General features: G+C 39.7%; 3 protein-coding genes across 4 annotated transcripts in view; 1 reads left to right on the forward strand and 2 right to left on the reverse strand.

Annotated features, from left to right (window-relative positions):
• Vmp1 (vacuole membrane protein 1) overlaps positions 1–10758 on the reverse strand; it is a 95457-nt gene extending 84699 nt beyond the window's left edge. Inside the window, exon 1 of the mRNA XM_048365023.1 lies at positions 10641–10758. The gene's annotated coding sequence lies outside the window, so the exon portion shown is untranslated. The remainder of the gene's footprint in view (positions 1–10640) is intronic.
• Positions 10759–10885: 127 nt separating this feature from the next.
• Ptrh2 (peptidyl-tRNA hydrolase 2) lies at positions 10886–15600 on the forward strand. Its single transcript, XM_048366591.1, has 2 exons — positions 10886–11059; positions 14751–15600. The coding sequence occupies exon 2, from the start codon at positions 14751–14753 to the stop codon at positions 15288–15290; it is 540 nt and encodes a 179-aa protein (XP_048222548.1). The 5' UTR covers positions 10886–11059; the 3' UTR covers positions 15291–15600.
• Positions 15601–20105: 4505 nt separating this feature from the next.
• Positions 20106–21662, reverse strand: part of Cltc (clathrin heavy chain) — a 70432-nt gene continuing 68875 nt past the window's right edge. For both annotated transcript variants that reach the window (XM_048366589.1, XM_048366590.1), the window contains one exon: positions 20106–21125. In XM_048366589.1, the coding sequence (XP_048222546.1) occupies positions 21001–21125 (125 nt within the window). In that variant the 3' untranslated portion in view covers positions 20106–21000. The remainder of the gene's footprint in view (positions 21126–21662) is intronic.

Genomic DNA, 21662 nt, shown 5'->3' on the forward strand with positions numbered 1-21662 from the left:
TTTGGTGTAAATGAACTGAACAATTCATGGGGGAGAAGGTAAAGGGGGAAGGGGAAGGGGGAATGAGGGACAAGGTAACAGTACAAGAAATGTATCCAATGCCTAATGTATGAAACTGTAACCTCTCTGTAATTCAGTTTGATAATAAAAACTTAAAATTAAAAAACAAAAAAACAAAAAAGAAAACTGGACGTGGCTCTGTGGCTAAAAGTGGTAGAGTGCTAGCCTTGAGTAAAAAGAGCCCAGGGACAGAGCCCAAGCCTGAGTTCAAGCCTGGAAAAACAATAACAATAAACAAACAAAAACCTTTACATTATTTGCAATAATGTAATTTATAATTCCAATTCCAAATAACAATTTTCACTGTGAACATTTACATAGACATGAGAAATACTTTTTAAAATATGTGGATTTTATTGCTGTAATTTTTAGCAGAAAAGCTTAGAAAGCACTACTAAAATCAGCTTACAAAGGTCCTTTGTAGACAATACATCCAGTGTATTGTCTAAAGTACTCCATTCATTTTAAACACTGTCCAAACTTGTAATGCAAAAACAATGCAAAATTAGATTACTTAATCCCCCAAAGAAAAAAAAGGAAAACTGACATAAAAATTCAAAGTCCTAGAGTAAGAGTTTTGGTAGGTTATAAGGTGAAAAGGAAAAGAGACATTTAAGATGCCACTGGCTTCATTTCCAAAATGAAAGGAGTATCTTTACTTTAGAAGATCACCATACTTGGGGTAGCTCAGAGGTAAAGGAAAGAAAATTATCCAAATGAATTGTACTTTTTTTTTTTTTTTTTTTTTTTGGTACCAGTACTGGGGCTTGAACTAAGGGTCTCTTGCTCTTAGCTTAGCTTTTTGGTTCATGATTGGTGCTCTACCACTTGAAACAAGCCTCTAGCCCGAATTATACTTTCTTACAAAAATACCAGTGTTTTCTTTTGTTGTCAGTCATGGAGTTGAACTCAGTGTGCCTGGCTGTGGTGAGCTCTTTTGCTCACCCCTAAAGCTCTATCACTTTGAGCCACAATGCCACTTCAAGTTTTTCAGTTGTTAATTGGAGATAAGGATCTCACAGGGGCTTTCCTGCTCTGGCCAGTTTTAGACCCTCATCCTCAAAGTCAGTCTTTGGAATAGATAGGATTACAGGCCTGAGCCACTGGAATCTGGCTCAAATAAGTTTTCTTAATGAAACACATTACTGTTCACTAAAGGCATAGAAAAACAGTCAGCTTAAATGTTACACCTTTCAGTAACCTTTCTAGCTTTCAGAAATATCCATTCTTAATTGGATTTAGTATATTCACTTACAGGCTACTGAAAAAAAGATTAAGGAATTGCAATTTACTCTTCCAAACTGAATAGGCAATAAAGTGACATGTATGTAAATACATACATATATATATATATTCACCAAATTATAGTCACATAATTATGGTACCATTTCCTGAAAATTTTTATGATTTGAATGGGAATATTTTAAAAAATTCCTTCACTTTTTTTTTGGGTCTCAGTACTGGGGCTTGAACTCAGGAGGAGGGCCTTGTGCTCTTGCTTAGCTTTTTCCACTCAAGACTAGTGCTCTATTATTTGAGCCACACCTCCACTTCTGGCTTTTTGCTGGTTAATTGGAAATAATGGATTTTGTCTACCCAGGCTAGCTTCAAACCAGTATCCTCAGATCTCAGCCTTTGGAGTAATTATGATTATAGTGTGAGTCACCGAAACCTGGCTACTTTTTTAACTTTCTAAAGTCCTTAGGGAATTATACCAACTAAATCCTCAAATTAGGAGCATTTTAAAAGTATTCAAAGATCTCTATATATCTTCCAATAATAGGTTAACAGGTTAGGAAGGTATGTATTTCTGGCCTAAAATCTCTCAGCTTAATTTGGTTGAAGTACAAAGCACATTCAACTGATAGTCTCTAATCACTGAAAAGGACCTACATAAAATGTTGTTTGTTCATTTTTAGTAATACAGATTAAATCTGGAGCTTTGTATTTGCTAAGCAAGTGTTCTATAACTGAGTTACACTTAGAACTTCTGATCTAATCATAAGTAAAATCTAAAGAATGTTCAAATAAAATCTGAAGGATCCCAACAAAAAAAAGACACAACATGGAAGAATCCTTTTTATAAGTAAGAGGTTTCTCCTCTATACCATCTCCCCACCCTTTTTTTCTTTTTGAGATAGGGTCTTGTTTGCCACAGGCTAGATCTCTTTATAATGCCCAAGGTGGTCTGGAACTTGTGATCCTCCTGCCTTAGGCTACTGAGTGCTAAAAAGTATGCCCTCATATCGGTCTGAGGGAAATTTCTTCATCATGAATATATACCTATCATTTTATGATCCTTTACATTAGCACCTGATTTTCTTTTCATGGAAAAAATGTACAATTTATGAAACTACAGTTTGAAAAAAAATTCATTTCTCAATTTCTCTTAAATCTATTTCTGAAAGTTCATGCAGCACAATCTTAGCAACACAGATGGAGGAGTTAAGTAAGGTAAAGAATTAAGATAGTGAAAAGAATGCCAAACTAGAGTTGGGAGATTAAGATCTTAGGAATCATATCACATCCTTGAAATGTATACTCTACCACTAGGCCATATTCCCAGCCCCAATAATTGGTTTTAAACCTAAATGTATGAACCAAAACTATAAAACTTCTAGAAAAATAGGGAAAAAATCTTGAAATAGACAAAAATTTCTTAGGAGATAAAAATGCATGACCCTTCCCCCACCCCCAGAAGAAACCCTGATAAAGTGGAACTTTCAAAATTACAATTTAAGTAAGGTAAAGAATTAAGATAGTGAAAAGAATGCCAAACTAGAGTTGGGAGATCAAGATCTTAGGAATCATATCACATCCTTGATTAGTTTTTTTTTTTAATTTTTTTAGCTAGTATTACAGATATGAGCCTAATTAGCTTTTTCCCCCCAGTCCTGGGGCTTGAACGGGCCTGAGCACTGTCCCTGGCTTCATTTTACTCAAGGCTAGCACTCTACCACTTGAGACACAGCGCCACTTCTGGCTTTTTCTATATATGTGGTGTTGAGGAATCAAACCCAGGGCTTCAATGTATACAAGTATACAATGTATACTCTACCACTAGGCCATATTCTCAGCCCCAATAATTGGTTTTAAACCTAAATGTGTGAACCAAAGCTATAAAGCTTCTAGAAAAATAGGGGAAAAAATCTTGAAATAGACAGAAATTTCTTAGGAAAGTTCGTGAGACTCCTATCTCCAATTAAGCACCAGCAACAATGACTTTTTTATCCAGACAAGAGAGCCCTTCCCAAAAGAGGTAAGAGGAACTTCCCAGGAACCCTTTCCAAAAGAAAGACTACCAATCAGGACACAGGAGAGACTGGGAAGGATTAACCACTCATACCTTTCATATATATACCTCCCCCAATTCTTTTTCTACTTGAACCTAAAGCCCATTCTGGTAACTGGAAGATGGCTGAAATGTTTCTACCTGGCATTTTCTGAGCCATGTATGTAATAAACCTATTTTCTCTGCCTTTCACCCCATCTCTATTTGGCATGTAGTAGGAAAGTGGCAGGACTTGATAGGTGGTAATCCAGGAGTTTGGGCCTAGAGCCCAGATCTCTGGTTTGATATTTTACTTCTCAATTGCATATAACTCTTTAACAAAAACAAAAAGACCAAGTAAGTCATGCAAGACACAGATCACTTATGATTACTTAATAACTGAAGAAAGTTCCTCCATCCTCTTGAAGTCTACTGTTCAATCAGCCCTAGATACCCACAGGTTCTGCATTCCCAGATTTAACTACCGCTGATTGAAAATGCTAGGAAAAAACTTGCATTTGGACATGCATGTACTTCTCTGTTTTCATTCCCTAAACAATGTAGCAAACAATGATTTACATAAGGCACTGTATTAGGTATTATATATAATCTAGAGATGACTTAAAATATACAGGAGGATGCATATGGGTTCTATGCACCCATGGATTTAGTATCTGAAGGAGCTTCTGAAACCAATCCCCATGTGTCAATGGACAACTGTACAACTGTACTATAAAAGGACCTTAAAATTTTTATGATGGAAACCTTGGGTACTCTTCATTAAAGCCTTTTTAATAGCTTTAACTTGAATCCTGGAAGGACTTCAACACTGAATAAAGAAGTGGTTCATCAAACAATTCAATTTAATTTCGGTGAACTTCATTCTGTTCTCATCTAAATAAGAGAGCAACAACAGAAAAATGGCTATTTCTTATAAGAATCAAGTGAAAAAATAATTTTTTTTTCTGGTCCTGGGGCTTGAATCAGGGGCCTGGGCGCAGACCAGCCTCTTTGTGCTCAAGGCTAGTGATCTACCACTTGAGTGACAGTGCCACTTCTGGCTTTTTTGAGTAGTGTACTGGAGATGAGAGTCTCATGGACTTTCCGGCCCAGGCTGGCTTTGAATCGTGATCCTTAGATCTCAGCCTCCTGAGTAGCTAGGATTACAGGCATGATCTACCTGTGGCAGGTTAAAGTAAAAATTTTATGAGGTTTTTAAAAAAAAATGTTTCCCTGTCCCTATTTACCTACTACTCTCACTGCTAGATGTAATTACAAGCCCTCTTAGTCTTTGTCCAATCTTTTTCCTTTATTTAAATGGGTCCCTCTTCTCTTCACTAGCTCTTCAAATGACTCATCTGGTTCTGGGATTAAAATACTCTTGAACTGGTATTTTGGTTTCTGTCTAGAGTTATTAGGATTTTTTTTTTAAGTAACTCAAAGTTAACATACTCTTTCTTTTCAATTCCTATCTATCTTATTACATAGATAAAACCTATTCCCCTCAAAACTTTCCTTCATGAAGTATCTAGAACAAGCACCCATCCAGTTTCTAAATCTAGAAACATGGTAGTTCTTAACTTTTCTCTTTTCTCTTTTCCTCATCATTCATCTAAAGCAGGATCCAGTCCTGTTTCAAATATATTTAGTAACCACATACTGCTTGATATTTTCTGTGCCACCTCTCTAGTTCAGACCATCTTTATCTCCTACTTGGACTAAATAGGAGATGACTGATAACTGATTCTTAAGGCTAAGAATCAATTTCTTATGAATCATATTACTCTTCTATTGAGAACCACAGAATTATTTCTTACTGCACTCAAAATCAAAATCTCAAACTCATTCTCATGATCTGTGAAGATCTAGGTGACTTGGACTCTGCATATCTTTCCTACCTTACCGTGTGTCACTGTAGTAAGTCCACTTTCGTTCCCGCCCCAGAGGCACATATCCAAATTGTTAACAGTCTCAAACCTCTGTCTGTATTCTTCATGACATTTATTTTGTATTGTTTTTTCCTAGAACCAAGTATAAGACCTAGGACACAAAATGTTTGTTCATTGATGGAATGAACAGAGAAGGCAACAGATGTCACTGAGAAATGAGCTTTCTGTGCAAAGGAAATAAGATATTAATTATCAAAAGAATAGTTGATTTCAATCTCTGAACTCTGTGTTAGGACTTACAAAGATATTTTTAACTACTAATAAGGATCTGGAAATGTAGCTCAGTGATAAAGTGCTTACCTAGCACATGTAATGCCCCGGACTGGATCCTCAACATTAGAGAAAACAAAGCAAAACAAAAGAAATAAACTTAACAATAATATCAAAAGATTAAGGAATAGCTACAAGAATGACACCTTTGGTTAAGGATCCCATGTGTGTTGTAAAATATTCATGAAATGAAATGTATATTGAGATACTTAGTTACTGAAACTTCATTAATAATGAGTAAAAAATAATTAAGTCAGCAGCAACATAAAGATATGCTTTCAAAAGAAGGCTGGGAAAGAGTGCCTGATTAACAGCTCAGGGGTCCACAAGATGATAATTATTATAATCATGGCTAACTATATGCTAGGCGGTTCTAGAAGCTTTCCTTAAATGTTTTACTGAATACTAACAATAAAGGTGCTGTGTAGGAGGAAACTGCCTTGGCAAAAAGTTAAGTAACCAGCAAGTCACACTGCAATAGAATTGGAATCTGCACCAAGGCTTCTTTGTCCTAGTTCTACACATTATCTGTTTGGTCCTTCCAGATAATCTATAAAGGCCAAAGTTAACAGTAAAGAATCCCCAAAACAAAAGAAAACAGCTTTTTCCTACAGAAAAGATAGGGAAATTAATAACTTTCACAATTATAGTTTACTAGCTTATGTTAGAACTCTTCAAGGGACTGCCTTCACTTGATTTATTTACCTACTTACATGTGCTCTACTACTTTAACCAATTCCTGAGACCAAGTATCACCTTTAATATGATACAGAAATGTTATCTCATTCAAATTCTCAAGCAGTACAATGTTCTAAAATTGGCTTTATAAAAGGGTTTACTTACTATGACTGAAGTTCATCAAACTAAAGTTTACTTTCCCAGAAAAAAAAAGGAGTTTTTAAGGAGGCAAGATGCTTTTTACAAGTCTATCATCAGGACCAGGGGTATTGCTCAGTAGTAGCCCTGTAAGAGCATGCACAAGGCACAGGATTCAATACTCAGCCATACACACACAAAAAACTACTCTCAAAAAGATTTACACATATCTGTGAAGGTAAATTTGCTAATACCAACTATCAGAACCACAAATTTACCACTCCAATTAATCTTGTTTGTCAGGATTTGCTAATCTACAATTCACAATAAAAGGAAAAGATGCAAAAAAAAAAAAAGGCCCTTGAGCATAAACAAGAATGATTGTCATTATTATCAGCTCACAAAGAGAAGTGGTGCTGGTGGTTTATGCCAGTAATTGTCTCTACTCGAGAGGCTGAGATCTGAGGATATTGGCTCAAAGCCAGGTCTGGCAGTAAAGTCCTTGAGACTCTTATCTCCAATTAACCCAGAAAACCAGAAGTGGCACTGTGGCTCAAGTGATAGAGTTGAAGAGCCTTGAGTTGAAGAGCTCAGGGACAGTGTCCAGACCCAGAGTTCAAGCCCCAGGACTGGCAAAACAAACAAACAACAAAAAAACCACCCCCCCAAAAAAACACAGAACAGGTTTTGTGAAATCGATGAAAATAAAGTTTCCAACAAGGTTAAAAATTTTACTCTTTTACAGTCACTGTTTACCTAGAATGAAATAGCTAGAAAAAATACTTTATAGTTAACAACTGATTAAACAGTATATTTAAATTATAACAGCAGGGCTGGGAATGTGGCTTAGTGGTAGAGTGCTTGCCTAGCATGCATGAAGCCCTGGATTCCTTTCCTCAGTACCACAGAAAAAGAAAAATCTTGAAGTGGTGTTGTGGCTCAAATGGTAGAGTGCTAGCCTTGAGCAAAAGAAACTCAGGGACAGTGTACAGGCCCTGAGTTCACCTCCTAGGACTAGCAAAAAGAAAATATATAACAGCTTGGGGAAATTTCTTCTTATGGGGGAGCAAAGAAATCTAAGGAATTCTCCTTTACACATAAGCAATAGCCACTTAAGAGACACATTACAAAGATCCTGTCATTTCTACTTGCCAGAAAGAAGCTATGTCAATACCTAACATTAATTAAGCATGAACTCAGAACAACTTCTAAAGAATAGAGTGCCAGCCTAGCAAGAAAATGGAGCAAGTGTGGGGCTCTGAGTTCAAACTCAAGATCCTCTGGACCATGCTTGACTTCCACTGGAAAAAAATCTCACTAAGCTGGCATTTTTTTGTCTCTATAATTTACAAGACTAATCCAACTAGAAAGGAAAAAAGTTTGTTATGTGTGTGCCTCTCTTTAATACATAAAGTATTTTTATGCGAACCAGGAAATATTACCAATGTTAAGATGCTTGGAGATAGCCTTATAGGATGACTGATTGTTCCTGGGCCCCAATTTATTTCCCTATTAAATGAGAAGAATCTAAGCATGTGGCTACAGAGGACTCTTCTAATTCTAAATATTGATTTCAGTAAAATAATGCTTCTTACTTAATTTAAGTGTAAGGTAGGGCTACTTCTAACCTTTAGTTAATAATATACAAGCACCAAAACCTTCAGCTTTTTCTGTACTTCTCAACTGATATTATATGACCAAGCAAGATCAGATTTAAAATCTCAAATGCAAAGCTTTATGTAACTAATAGCACCTACTTATTAATCGAAGTGACTAATTCAATGGATCAGAATGTCAAACCATTCTTAGCTAGCTTTACTGTGTTCAAAAGTAGGTCAAAGCTCATCTCACAAATGTCTGATATTATATTCAGATAAAAGGTCACACAATATAAATAATCAACTTTTGAAATGATGCAAGGTAACAATATTTTGCACTTACATTTCCAGTTCTCAGAGTAATGTTACTCACTACTTTCATTTAAATAGTTATTTCATGCTTAGTGCTTCACTATAACTCTATGAAATAAAGTTCTTTTTTTTTTTTTTTTTTGTCTGTTGTGGGTCTTGAACTCTGGGTCTGGGCCCTGTCCCTGAGCTCTTCAGCTCAAGGCTAGCGCTCAACCACATTGAGCCATAGCACCACTTCCAGCTTTCTAGTGGTTAACTGGAGGTAGGAGTCTCATCGACTTTCCTGCACCGGCTGGCTTTGAACTGCTGGTATCCTCAGATCTCAGCCTCCTGAGTAGCTAGAATTACAGGTGTGAGCCACTGGTGCCTGGCTGATCAGTACTTTTATTAACACAATCCAGACAAACTAAGTGTTGGACACTTCAATCCAGATTATCTGATTAAAAATTTAATGCTTGGGGCTGGGAATATGGCCTAGTGGCAAGAGTATTTGCCTCATATACATGAAGCTCTGGGTTCGATTCCTCAGCACCACATATATAGAAAACAGCCAGAAGTGGCGCTGTGGCTCAAGTGGCAGAGTGCTAAGCCTTGAGCAAAAAGAAGCAAGGGACAGTGCTCAGGCCCTGAATCCAAGGCCTAGAACTGGCAAAAAAAAAAAAATTTAATGCTCTACAAAATCCTAAAAAGTAGTGATTCAAGCCCAAGGCAGGAAAAAAATTGAAGAGAGAAAAGCTGGATAATCAGTCCCTGAATAAATGCATGGGACAAAAAGAGAATATAATGAAAAAATTTGGCGGCTAAACAATCTACAAGCAAACCTACTGGGTGTTAAATGATACATCTAGCTTTTATAATTCCACTTGCCAAAAATCTTGTCATTGCACTTAAAAAACGTGTGAAAAAAGTGCCAGTAGAGTGTTTGCCTAGCATGCATGAAGCCCTGGGTACAATTCCTCAGCACCACATATATAGAAAAAGCCTGAAGTGGCGCTGTGGCTCAAGTGGCAGAGTGCTAGCCTTGAGCAAAAAGAAGACAGGGACAGTGTTCAGGTCCCGAGTCCCAAGCCCCAGGACTGGCAAAAATAATAAAAAATTGTGAATTAAAGAACAAACTGTTTAGGTACAGATAAACTATCAAAAGACACCCCTGTAGTTGGAGGCATGGTTAGCAGAGTGGCAGTCAATGAGTGATAGCGTCAGGTACCGAGTTTGAGTCGAGATCTCAGACTACAAAAAGAAAAAAAAAGAATGTATTAACTGAAATACTTCACTAACTTGTTTATATGTGTTTTCTTTTGGGACTGTGAGCCACATGAATTTAGCTGTATTAACCAAGCGTATTTTTGTCTGGGTATCATCATATCGCTTCCAAAGGCCAATTAAAACAATCTAGAATACATAAAATGCTGACTTGTAGTTTCTTCCCATTTTCGACACTAGGAACATACAGCCACTAAATTCAGACCCAATGACAATACAGCAGCAGTCGGAATATTAATTTCTGTCATTACAAAACTAGAAACACTGGTACAAGATTCTCTAAATGATCAATGGCAGTCTGGAGAATCTGCGAAGAAACACCAAAGCAGAACTGAAAGACTTCTAGGTTAGGATAAGAAACAATGTTATCAAGGTAAACAGTGCCAGTCTATACATTATTAGCTTTTTGACAAGTTGCAGAAAAACAAAAGATGACTGTGTTAATTCTGTCGGCTGGTCGTTAAGTCACCGCGAAGTTTGACAAGGGGCTAAATAAATACAATTTCTTGGAATTTTAAAGATGAAGACGACCTTCAGGTTTCACTGCAAATACTTCCACTGTCGTGAAATCCCAGCGTGGGGGTGCAGGGGTTTGGAAAAGGCATGACAGTGGAGGGAGATCTGAGAAGGTCCTCGGCCAAGGCTCTAAGAAGCCAAGGCCCATTCCCTGGACCACTTGGTCCTGCCAGATGGCACCAGCACACCGGCATTTTGTGCGGGCACGTCGAACAGCTTGCGCTAAGTGACTGGAGAGGGCAAGGACCCAACACGGAAAGGTCCCGAGAAACAGCTCAGTCATCAGCAGGTTAAGACCTTTCTCCATTTACCAAGGACCCAGACACCCAGAAGATGAAGGGTTCTCTAAGGAAGCCGAAGTCCGTAAAGGGTCGGGAGTCCGTCCGCTGACGGGGTTCACCGTCCCGGGAACCACTCAAGGAGAGGTGTCCCAAATAAATAACCTGGCTACCGCCGAGCTGAGACCTCCAGTCAGCAGTAACCTGAGACACCTCACCAAGTCCAAACCACCGTGCCCCACGGGGTGAGCTCCGGGAGAAGCCAGGCTCTGAAGACAGTCTCGGACTCCGGTTTCCCCCAGCTTACCTCCCAACTCCGACTCCTCCGGCTGCGGCTCCTCTCGGTCCCAGAAGCCACTCAACACCGACTCTCACACCCGCCGCTGGGGTCCCAGCCAACCGGAACTCGCTCGCGTCACTTCCTGTGCTCCCCCTCCCCCCCCCCCCCACAGAAGCCCGCCTCCAAAAGAGAAACGCTCCACCTCAGTTGGAACCAACCGCCTCGGTTAATTACCATGAAGCCGCCTCCGCTGAGTCTCGCGGGACTTCGCTTCGGCTCTGGCTCGAGAGAGAAGGGATGACTGCTGGCTTCATTCGTGGTTCTTGATCCGGAACTGGTTGTTTCGGGACCCCCGGAAGTGGCAGCTGGCGCGCGAGAAGCGTGTTCACTCCCCCCAAAGTGAAGGACTGCGGGGTGCGAGTGGCCAGGAAAAGGGCCCTTCGTAGGTAGGTGGGTCCTCCGGGGGCGGAGGAGACGGATGACAGGCTCCATCCTTCCTCTCTCATTCTGTAACTCGCTCCTTTCATCTTTTTGTGTGTGCTGATCCCTGGGCCTTGAACTCAGGCTTTGTCCCTGAGCTCCTTTTGCTCAGGCCTGGCGCTCTACCACGGTGAGCCACGTCTCCACCTCCGGCTTTTTGCAGATTAATTGGAGATAAGAGTCTCACCGACTTTCCTGCCCAGGCTGGCTTTGAACCACGATCATCAGCCCCTCACCTTCCAGAATTGCTAAGATTACAGGCGCTCCCACCGGCGCCACTTCTCATCTTGTTTAACGATTACGCCCAGTGGCCACTGATCTCTTCTCTGCTCCGCCTTTGGAAGAAAGAGGCAAGATGCTAGAAGGGGTAGGATCCAGAATTTCTAATTTTCATCATCCATATGTCCTCGTTTGACATCATCGACGCCTTTGAACATGAGAAAATTGTGGGCAGGCCTCGAATACTCATTTCTAACTGTTGGACTATACGTGGCACAAGAGAAGGTGGCCAAGGACATGCAAAAAAGTTGTTTTCCCTTATTTCATTGGTGTAATGTCTGAGAGATAATTAAAAAAAAAATCATACCCCAGACATTTCTACCAGAAGCTGGGAATAGGCTGTACGATAGTTACGTATACATGCTACGGAAGGACGTCTGATTGGGGAATGGTAAAGACTTAAGCTAGGCCTTTACAGGCAAACTTTTAAATGGAGAAGACTAGTAAATAAAGAGAATTTTAGTGTGGCCGGATGGTACAGCGTGTAGCAGGAGAGGAAGTTTAGAAGGGAAAAGCTAATTATGTAGTGGTTTGGATTCGTGCTGAAAGATTAGTTTGATTCTGTAGGCATTTAAGCTGATTCTTCAAGCACGTGTTTTGTAATTATAATTAATGACAGTACCAGCCAGGATGAAGTAGAGCAATAGTGAAGCAAACAGGGAGTTAAAAAAAGTTAACATCGGAAGCTTTTGGCAAGAGATGACTAAGACCCTGAGAAAATAAAAAGATTGGTTGAAAATAGGTTTACCTTTCAGGATTTAGGAGGAGGGAAAGTGCAAGTTTTCTCAGAAATAAAAAGTACAGAAAACGTTTGCGCATAATCCTGGATTTGATGCCCAAACACTGCCCCTCCCTCCCACCCCATGCAGTGCAGCTGGTGACTTAGGCCTAAAGCTGACTTAGGTGAGTTAGATCCTAGCTACTTAGGTGGTAGAGATCAAGAGGATCACTGTTCCAGGCCAGCCCCAGCAAAAAGTTTTTTGAGGCCCCATGGGAATGAAAAAAGCTGGGCATAGTGGTTTGTACCTCAGTTGGTGAGATGTAGCAGAAACTGAAGGTTCAAGTTTTGGGGGCCTTTGCCTAGGATGATTTGGGAATAACATTGTTTATCTGGAAGTCTACCCTCTTCTCCCACTAGAACATTAGCTCTATGAGGAACTGTTTGTTGTCTGTGTTGTGTGTCTGCCTCCCCTCCCCCTCAGGCTTCTAAACAGTACCTAGAACATAATGAGTCCTTAGTGAATACTGATTGGACCAGTGTTGTCTCATAAAACTCTTCAATCATGAAAATGTTCTGTGTATCTCATTGCACGTGTGGCTACTAGACAATTCCAGGTTGTTGGATTCTTAAGCACTTGAACTGTGGCTAAGTACAACTGAAGAACTGAATATTTAGTGTTGGCTAATGTAAGTTTATTTATGGCTAGTGGTTACCATATTGGAAAGTAGACTGAAATGAAAACCAAATGTAAAGTTATGTCATTAGTTTATTGAGCTCTTTAATCAGAAAGAGACTAAAAAGGCTGTCAGGATGCCGGATGATAATTAGGTGAAAACTAGATTAAAGAGTCAAGGAGGAAGCTGAGTGCCATTGGCACATTTGATCATTTTAACAGTGCTGACTCTTTTGGTGCATGAACCTGTGATGTGCCAGTTTTTCTCATGGTTTTTTTTAATCAGTTTTTTTTTAATATAGTTTTCACTGTAGAGCTCTTTGACTTTCTTGGTGAAGCTTGTTCCATAATAATTTATTTATCTATTTATTTGCCACTCTTGGGGCTTAAACCCAGGGTCTAGGCACTGTCCCTGAGCTTCTTTTGCTCAAGGCTAGGACTCTACCACTTGAGCCACAGTGCCACTTCTGGCTTATTCTGTTTATGTAGTACTGAGGAATCATTCATGCATGCTAGGCAAGCACTCTACCCCTAAGCCACATTCCCAGCCCAATAATTTCTTTTGTAGATATTCTGAATTGCATTGTTTTCATAATTTCTCTCAGGAAGTTCATCATTTGTGTGCAGAAGTGCTGCTGGTTTCTTGTTAATTTTTGTAAACTGAATTCAGGTGCAAAGTTTTAACAAGTTTGTTTTTTTTTAATGAGTATTTCATTTTCTATGTATAGAATCATGTCATCTGCAAACATGGATAATTTGACTTCATCTTTTTCCAAATTGGATCTCTTTTAGTTCTTTTTCTTGCCTAATTACTCTTGCTAAGACTTCTAGTAATATGTTAAATAAAGGTAAGCCAAGTAGGTTTGCTGTTGGCTCGTGTCTATAATCCTAGCTACTCAGAAGGCTGAGCGCTGAGGTTCGAGGTTCAAAGCCAGCCCAGGCAGAAAGGTCTGTGACACTCTTATCTCCAATTAACCACCAGAAAACCAGAAGTGGTGCTGTGGCTCAAAGTGGTAGAGTGCTAGCCTTGAGCCAAAAGAGCTTAGGGATAGTGCCTGGGCCCTGAGTTCAAGCCCCACAACTGACAAAAATAAAAAAGAATGTTAAGTCAAGCTGGGTGCCAGTGGATCATGCCTATATTCTTAGCTACTCTTGAAAGGCTGAGATCTGAAGGTCACAGTTTGAAGCCAGCCCAAGCAAGAAAGTCCATGAGACTCAGTTAACCACTAAAAAGCCAGACGTCTAGCTGTATATTCAAAGTGGTAGAGTTCTAGCCTTCATCACAAAATGCCTGGACAGAACCCAGGCCTTCAGTTCAAGCCACAGGACTGGCATCAACAAGAAAAAGAATGGGTAAGCCAAATGTGGTGGTTCACATCTGTAATCTCAGCAGTCAACCTCGTTTGAGGCCAACTTAGGTTACACAGCAAGACCTTGTCTGAAAAAAGTTTTCTCATTTTTTAAAATGGAAATAACCCTAATTTTTCAGTTATATGGATCAAATGACATACAGGACACAAAATGTTGCTGAAACTTTGACAAAGTTTTTCTAAAATGGAAGAAGTTCAAAAGTAGAATCAGCCTACTTCCATATCTGTACTAGAATGTCAGCTCCATCACCATTAGGGAAAGTACTTTCCTGTATTCTTTAGACCCTAGAGCCTGGCTCAGTATTTGTAGAAGGATGCAGTAGTTCATAAAAACAATTGAGAAAATAGATGTACTTAGTGACATACTTCTGGCACTAGTTCTGATACTCATTCCTTCAGCTGTGCCCTAGGTTTAGTATCCTCTTTAAAATAATAAAACCCTCCATATAAATAGAGCCAGATGCTTTTCCAGCTCACTTCCATCATGTTTTGTGTGTGTGTGTGTGTGCCTTTTTAGATAAGTTCACATCATTCTTTAAAAATGCTTGTATTTGTCTGAGAAACCTGAAAGTTTTCACTGCCAGATAATGAAAACTTTTTCCTTTCCTTTAAAGATGCTTTCCAAAACCTTGGCTATGGAGTATTTGGCTCAGCCTGGTGCACTCAGCTTGGCTGCTGGAGTTGCTTGTGGCATGTGCCTGGGCTGGGGCCTCAGGGTGAGATTTGGGATGCCCCCCCCACGCTCGACAAGTGAGCACGAAGCAGAGACCAGAACTGAAGCAAGCATCTTGGGAGAGAGTGGGGAGTACAAAATGATTCTTGTGGTTCGAAATGACTTAAAGATGGGAAAAGGAAAAGTTGCTGCCCAGTGTTCTCATGCTGCTGTTTCTGCCTACAAGCAAATCCAAAAGAGAAACCCTCAAGTGCTCAAGCAGTGGGAATACTGTGGCCAGCCCAAAGTGGTGGTCAAAGCACCTGATGAAGAAACCCTGATTGAATTGCTGACCCATGCAAAAATGCTGGGGCTGACTGTAAGTTTAATCCAAGATGCTGGGCGTACTCAGATTGAACCAGGCTCTCGAACTGTCCTAGGAATTGGGCCAGGACCAGCAGACCTAATTGACAAAGTTACTGGTCACCTAAAACTTTACTAGATGAGTTTTTGAGTGATGATAATCCTGTCACAAATGTTTGAAACCTGTCAAATTATAGTAATAAATGAAAATAGAATCTTGGCAAGAATTGTTTTGTGGGGCCTAAAAAATCAATCTTGCTGGTTAAACGGTCTTCGTGGTTTGAGTAACAGATGCTGAAACAAATAATGAAGATGAGCAAAATGTGTCATGATAAAGCTGTATTTAAAAAGGAGGTAACAAGCTGGGCACTGCTGGCTCTCCCCTATAATCCTAGCTACTCAGGAGGCTGAGATATGAGGATCGCAGTTCAAAGCCAGCCTGGGCAGAAAACTGAGACTCATTTCCAATAAACTACTCAGAAAAAGCTGGAAGAGGCGCTGTGGCTCAAATGGTAGAGCACTATCCTAGAGCACAAAGAGGCTCAGGGACAGTGTCCAGGCCCCAAGTTAAGCCCCAGGACCAACAAAAAAACATAAAAGGAGGTAACAGCAGGTCCTTCTATATATTTGTCCTTCCCTGAAACTGTTTTCTATTCCTGTCCTTGGAGGATCTAGATTATGGGTAGTCCTGCTGAGTTCAAATAGTTTATTTTTTGTTGGCTGTGAGGCTTCAACTCAGGGCCTGGGTACTGTCCCTGAGCTTTTTTTTGCACAAGGCTAGCACTCTACCACTTTGAGCCATAGCACCACTTATGGTTTTTGAGTGGCTAATTAAAGATAAGTCTCACAGGGCTTTGCTGCCTGGGCTTCTTTTGAATCATGATCCTTAGATCTCAGCCTCCTGAGAAACTAGGATTACAGGTGTTAGCCAGTGGCATCCAGCTTATTTTGTATTTTTAGCAGTACTAATGCTTGGTAGGCAGGCACTCTACCACTTGAGCCACATACCGCCAGCCCCTTTTTGCATTGGTTAGTTTCAAAATATGCCTGTCAACCTGGGCTGATTCTACTTGTGCTTCCCCATATCACCAGATGACAGGCACATGCCACTACCCTCAGCCATTGTGCTTCTCCTGTAGATTAGAAAACAGGTATATCCCACTGTGCTGAGACACTGAAATAGGAGTCTCTAAAACTTACTTTTGCTGGACTTGCCTTCAACTCTGTTCCCCCAGTCTCTGCCTCTCGACGAGCTAGGATTATAGGCTTGAGCCACCTTTTCTGGCCCTGCTTTTGGTACTATTCTGGGTGACAAACCTTTTCCTGATCATGATAGGGCCATCCAATGGAACCTTATGCTTTAGAATTTAACCATTTTGATTTATATTTGTGTTTTAAAGTTGAAGTTTTTCGGCATTGACATAAACATCACTCGTTTTGCTCAAGGCTAGCACTCTACCTCTTGAGTTACAGCACTACTTCCAGCTTTTTCTGTGTATGTGGTACTGAGGAATCAAACCCAGGACTTCATGCATGCTAAGCAAGCACTCTACTGCTAAGCCACATTCCCAGCCTTTTAATGGTGTAGCAACTGAAGTTTGGAATGGCCTTTGAAAATGGAAATGAACTGAAATGAATATAGTTACCAATGTTTTACAAGAACTTGAGGAGCTTGGCAATTCCATTATTTAAAGGCATTCCCCTCCTTTTTGATCCTTATACATTTGATATAATTCTAGTAATTACTATATCAGCTGCCCAAAATGATGCTCTAGGGCTCAACTTTCCAAAACCACATAGGTTCCAGGTAGTTTTACTCGAATTCATTTTCCTTGAAAGCCCATGGGGATTCTTACAGTAATTTCAGAATTAATCCAGTTAATCCTATTAATCCAGTATCTCCAGGAACTAGAGGATGCCTGAGATAATTTTTGTTAGTAAGTCATGCTAAGTTGGGTTCTCTCTGTTGTTGACTTCCTCATAAGTCCGTGAAGTCACAAATGAGAGTCTATAAGACTTCCGACTGGAACTCTAAAGACATTACAACCTGTCTCAAAAGTTTGGTGCATTTTAGAATACACTAGCATATGGCAGGTGCAGGAGAAATTGCAGCTGTGAATGATGCCACTGTGGCAACTGTTTCTAAACAGCTTGTTTTTACTAGAGTTAAAATGATGCAACAACTTGTAACTGAGTTGAACTCAATCCTAAATTCATGATAATAAACTGAAGATTTACCTCAGATTAATGCTTCCAAACTGAGAGATAGACATTCCCAACAGAAAGGCCTGCTTGCAGTGGCTGGTTTAAGGAACTAATAAATCATGACCAGTTAGGATGAATGATATAAAAACTATGGAAACATTTTAGTGTTCATAGCTCTCATAGTTAAAGTATACTTTGCAAAGCTCATGAACTCTATCACATGGCCAAAACTATTTTCATAATTCTGTCTTTTGGGGGGGGGGGGGGTGTTGGTCATGGGGCTTGAGCCCTGGGCCTGAACTCTGGGCCTGGGTTCTGTCCATGAGCTTTTCGGCTCAAGGCTAGTGCTCTACCACTTTGAGCCACAGTGCTACTTCCAGTTTTCTGTTGGTTAATTGGAGATAAGACTCATGGCCTTTCCTGCCCAGGCTGATTTTTGAACCATGGTCCAGTCTCAGCCTCTGAGTAGTTAGGATTACAGGCATGAGCCTCTGGTGCCCGGCTCCTAAGACATTTTATATTTCCTTGTATTCACATTTGCACCAATGAAATAACCATATCCTTCCTTCACTGCCTTGTACTCACAGGAGTCTCAATATTCTTGATGAAGCAGTGAAAAAGCCTGACCCACAACTGTTTTCCTTAACATTCTGTGTAACAGAACATTGAACTATGCTTGTCTTGGGAGAAATGATTTGTCCGAGTCAAGCTCAACCAGTTTCACTAACATTTTCACGGAAATCTGGGTATTTGGCATACATGATGTCTCCGTGAACTTAAGGAACGAGTCATTTCCAGGAAAACAAATGATTGGCATATCTTCTCTAAGCTTCCCAAACTTGAAACTTTTCTGGTATGGGAGATACATAACTCAGTGGTAGAAATAAGTATTCCTCACAACTTAAAAAAAAAAAAAAGTAAGCATTTGGAGGAAAAAAAAATCACGTCTCAATAAATCAGTATTTTCTATATAACCAGTTTAATACTGCATTAATGTGCAATTTACTGGTAATTTGTTACTTTTTTTTTTTTTTTTTTTTTTGGCCAGTCCTAGGCCTTGGACTCAGGGCCTGAGCACTGTCCCTGGCTTCCTTTTGCTCAAGGCTAGCACTCTGCCACTTGAGCCACAGCGCCACTTCTGGCCATTTTCTGTATATGTGGTGCAGGGGAATCGAACCCAGGGCCTCATGTATACGAGGCAAGCTCTCTTGCCACTAGGCCATATCCCCAGCCCTCGGTTACTATTTCTAAACTTAATTTCTAATGGTATATATAAAAGCTATGACAGGTCTGAGGGACTTTGGTAATTTGAGAGTATAAAAGATCAGAGTGAGAATGTATGTGAATAAGCTACAGGAAAGTCAAGTAGCACTATTAGGAATAACACTGAAAGTGACCAATGAATATCACATATTTGTATAATGGCTGGCATTGGATACCAGACAAGATCACTGAAATTCTGCCACTTCAAATGTTTCCCATTAACCTTTCCATGCTTGAAAACTCTGCAAAGTACTTAGCGTTTATATACAGAAAACTGAGGATGTGAACATAAATCACTATTTCTAGTGTAGCCCATTATTGATAGTTCAGGTGGCACCTCGGTACCACAGGATGTAACACACGATTAAAACTAGGCTTTTTGTTGAGAAAAAATTCTTATGCTGTAAGAAAACAAGGTATTTCAGATTGTTTCTATTAATTGAATAGAGCAGAATTGATCTAGAAGTACAGGAAAGGTATAGGTGAACAAATCTTTATTGAAAAGATTAGGGTTCATTCTCCCACTTGATTTGTTAGTGATGCAGATGGAACAGCTAGGCTTGTGCAAGAGGTTTTTACTTTAACAAACCAAAAGGGACTTTACAGCTAACAGTAATTATTATGAGAGAAAAATGGTAAAGCAGAAATTAAGAGGAAAAGGTACAGGAGTCCTATTCTGTAGAATTGATGGTAAGGTGCCTAAAAGGCATAGAACAATAAAAGACTAGGTACTGGGTTATGAGGACTGAGGAAAAAAATGAATGTAGCAATCACAACTGTAAGACTTGAATTCACAGATCAGTTTAAAAAGAAAAGGCAAACTACCCATAATTGGGGTCCTTTACAATTTATGATTAGAAACAGTGATGTTAACTACTCTTCAGATGTGGTGCATAGCTGTAATCACAGAACTCAGCAGGACTGAAGCAGGATTCAGGAATTTATACAATAAGCTCTAGGTCTGCCTGGCTACATGAACACTCTCTCACACACACATACACTTCTTTCAAATTAATGTAGCATTTGTGATTCAGTTAGATAAAATGGTTACACTAAGCCAGGCACCGTTGGCTCACAGTTCAAAGCCAGGCTCCACTGGGAAGTCAGAAGACTTACCTCTCATTTATCACCACAAATCTAGAAGTGGAGCTGTGCTCCAAGTGGTAGAGGCTTACTTTTGAGCACAAAAGCTCAGGGACAGCACCCAGGCCCTGAGTTAAAACTCTGGACTGGGACACACACACAATCCCCATGCCCAATCCAAAGGACAGGACTACTTATTAAAATATTGGGTAGCCAATTACTGAAGTGACTGATTCTTTGGATTATTAACTATAGGATGCTCATGAACTGATAGTCCAGTTTCCACATATACCATTCACTTCTCATACTCTCTGGACTGCCTTAGTATCCAATATGAAACTGCCAGTACTACTGTTATTTTGATTTGAGAGTAATTTAATTGAAACTCCAATTCTACACATTATTTCCACAGTCCAGTAATTTATTTTAAATTGGAGTAATTTCAAATTCCACAAAACTGAAGAACAGCAATATTTTGTTTGAATTCTCTCTTCTGTACACTCAGTGATCTAAAACACCACAATATCCAACATACACAAACCTCAGGGAAGGGTTAGTAAATACACACAAGAGTGGAATCATGGTGCTCTTTGTTCCTGAATGGAATGGTCCCACAGAAAAAGCACAGGATACAGCACAACATAAGGGCATCTGTTATATATGAAGTGAGCAAAACACACTAGCATTTTCTATATGCATATGGGGTAACCTGCATAGGTTAAAGGGCCTTTTATGTTCATTTAAAAATCAGGCAAGTTGTCTATATGCATTTTGTCAAATAATCTGGAGAGCACTGCAATCCCATAGAGGAAATACTAATTAGTGTTGTCTTTGTTGGCATTGACAGTCTTGCATGGTCACATACCAGTATTTTCACTTTAGCTCTTCTTTGAGTAAGAGATTTAAATGCACTTAGACAATACATATTGTAAGCTGTTTACATACACTAAATTTAAGAGGTTCAATATTAGAGTTTCTTTGTTTCTTTAAACACTACAGAGTGCAAATCAGGTTCTTCACAACAGATTGAATAATAATTCTTCAAAGAATCAGGGGAAAAGAAAAAGCCCACATGAATACTATTCCTCTTTGAAAATAAATTCTAAAATGATGCGGAATGTGAAATAAGGTTTTAACAAAGGTGATCAAAGTGTTTATAGTTAGAAACAAAAAAGGTAGTCCTTCATGAAATAAAGGTTACAAGAACACGTTGCCTTTTTCCCCCTTTTATACACCAAGAAGTGGGTAGAGACAATGTTTCAGTACGAAAATAGGAGACTACAGGATCAGCTTCCATCTCACATGCTGTACCCAAAACCAGGCTGTGGCTGGCCATATGGTGGTGCAGTATAACCATAACCAAAAGGTGCCTGGGGAGGGACTGCAACACTGGGTCCTGCTGTCAACATCAGCTGGGGCTGACCTAAAGAAGGCAAAAAGAAGAAGTGGACAGGGGTAATGAGAGGAGAAACTGTTAATATTATGAGGATTTACTATTCCAACCTCCCCTATTCTAGCTACATAATTTGGAATAAATGGGGCCACTTTTGACTGTCAAAACTCAGAATAGAGTAACTCTAAGAAGAGTCTTGCCTAAACAAACAGTTCTAGGCTGAAAACCACAACTTGCTATCATTTAAAGCAATAAACACATGGCATTTAAGATTATTATCAACTAGCCTATCAAATTAATATGTATATATTATAGTTAGTAACAAAACTAGCAAAGAAAAACCTATCTTGAAAACCAACATGTTTTAATACAACTTTGACTTTTAAATCTAACTTAATTTTAAAATGTGTGGACTGTAATGAAACCTAGTGGGCTGGGAGGATGGCCTAGTGGCAAGAGTGCTTGCCTTGTATTCATGAAGCTCTGGGTTCGATTCCCTAGCACCCACATATATAGAAAAATGACCAGAAGTGGCGCTGTGGCTCAAGTGGCAGAGTGCTAGCCTTG

Source organism: Perognathus longimembris, chromosome 17 (assembly GCF_023159225.1).
Source record: "Perognathus longimembris pacificus isolate PPM17 chromosome 17, ASM2315922v1, whole genome shotgun sequence".
NCBI lineage: Eukaryota > Metazoa > Chordata > Mammalia > Rodentia > Heteromyidae > Perognathus > Perognathus longimembris.

Coding starts and splice junctions, on each gene's coding strand:
- Ptrh2 (XM_048366591.1), top strand. CDS start 14,751: ATGCTTTCCAAAACCTTGGCTATGGAGTATTTGGCTCAGCCTGGTGCA.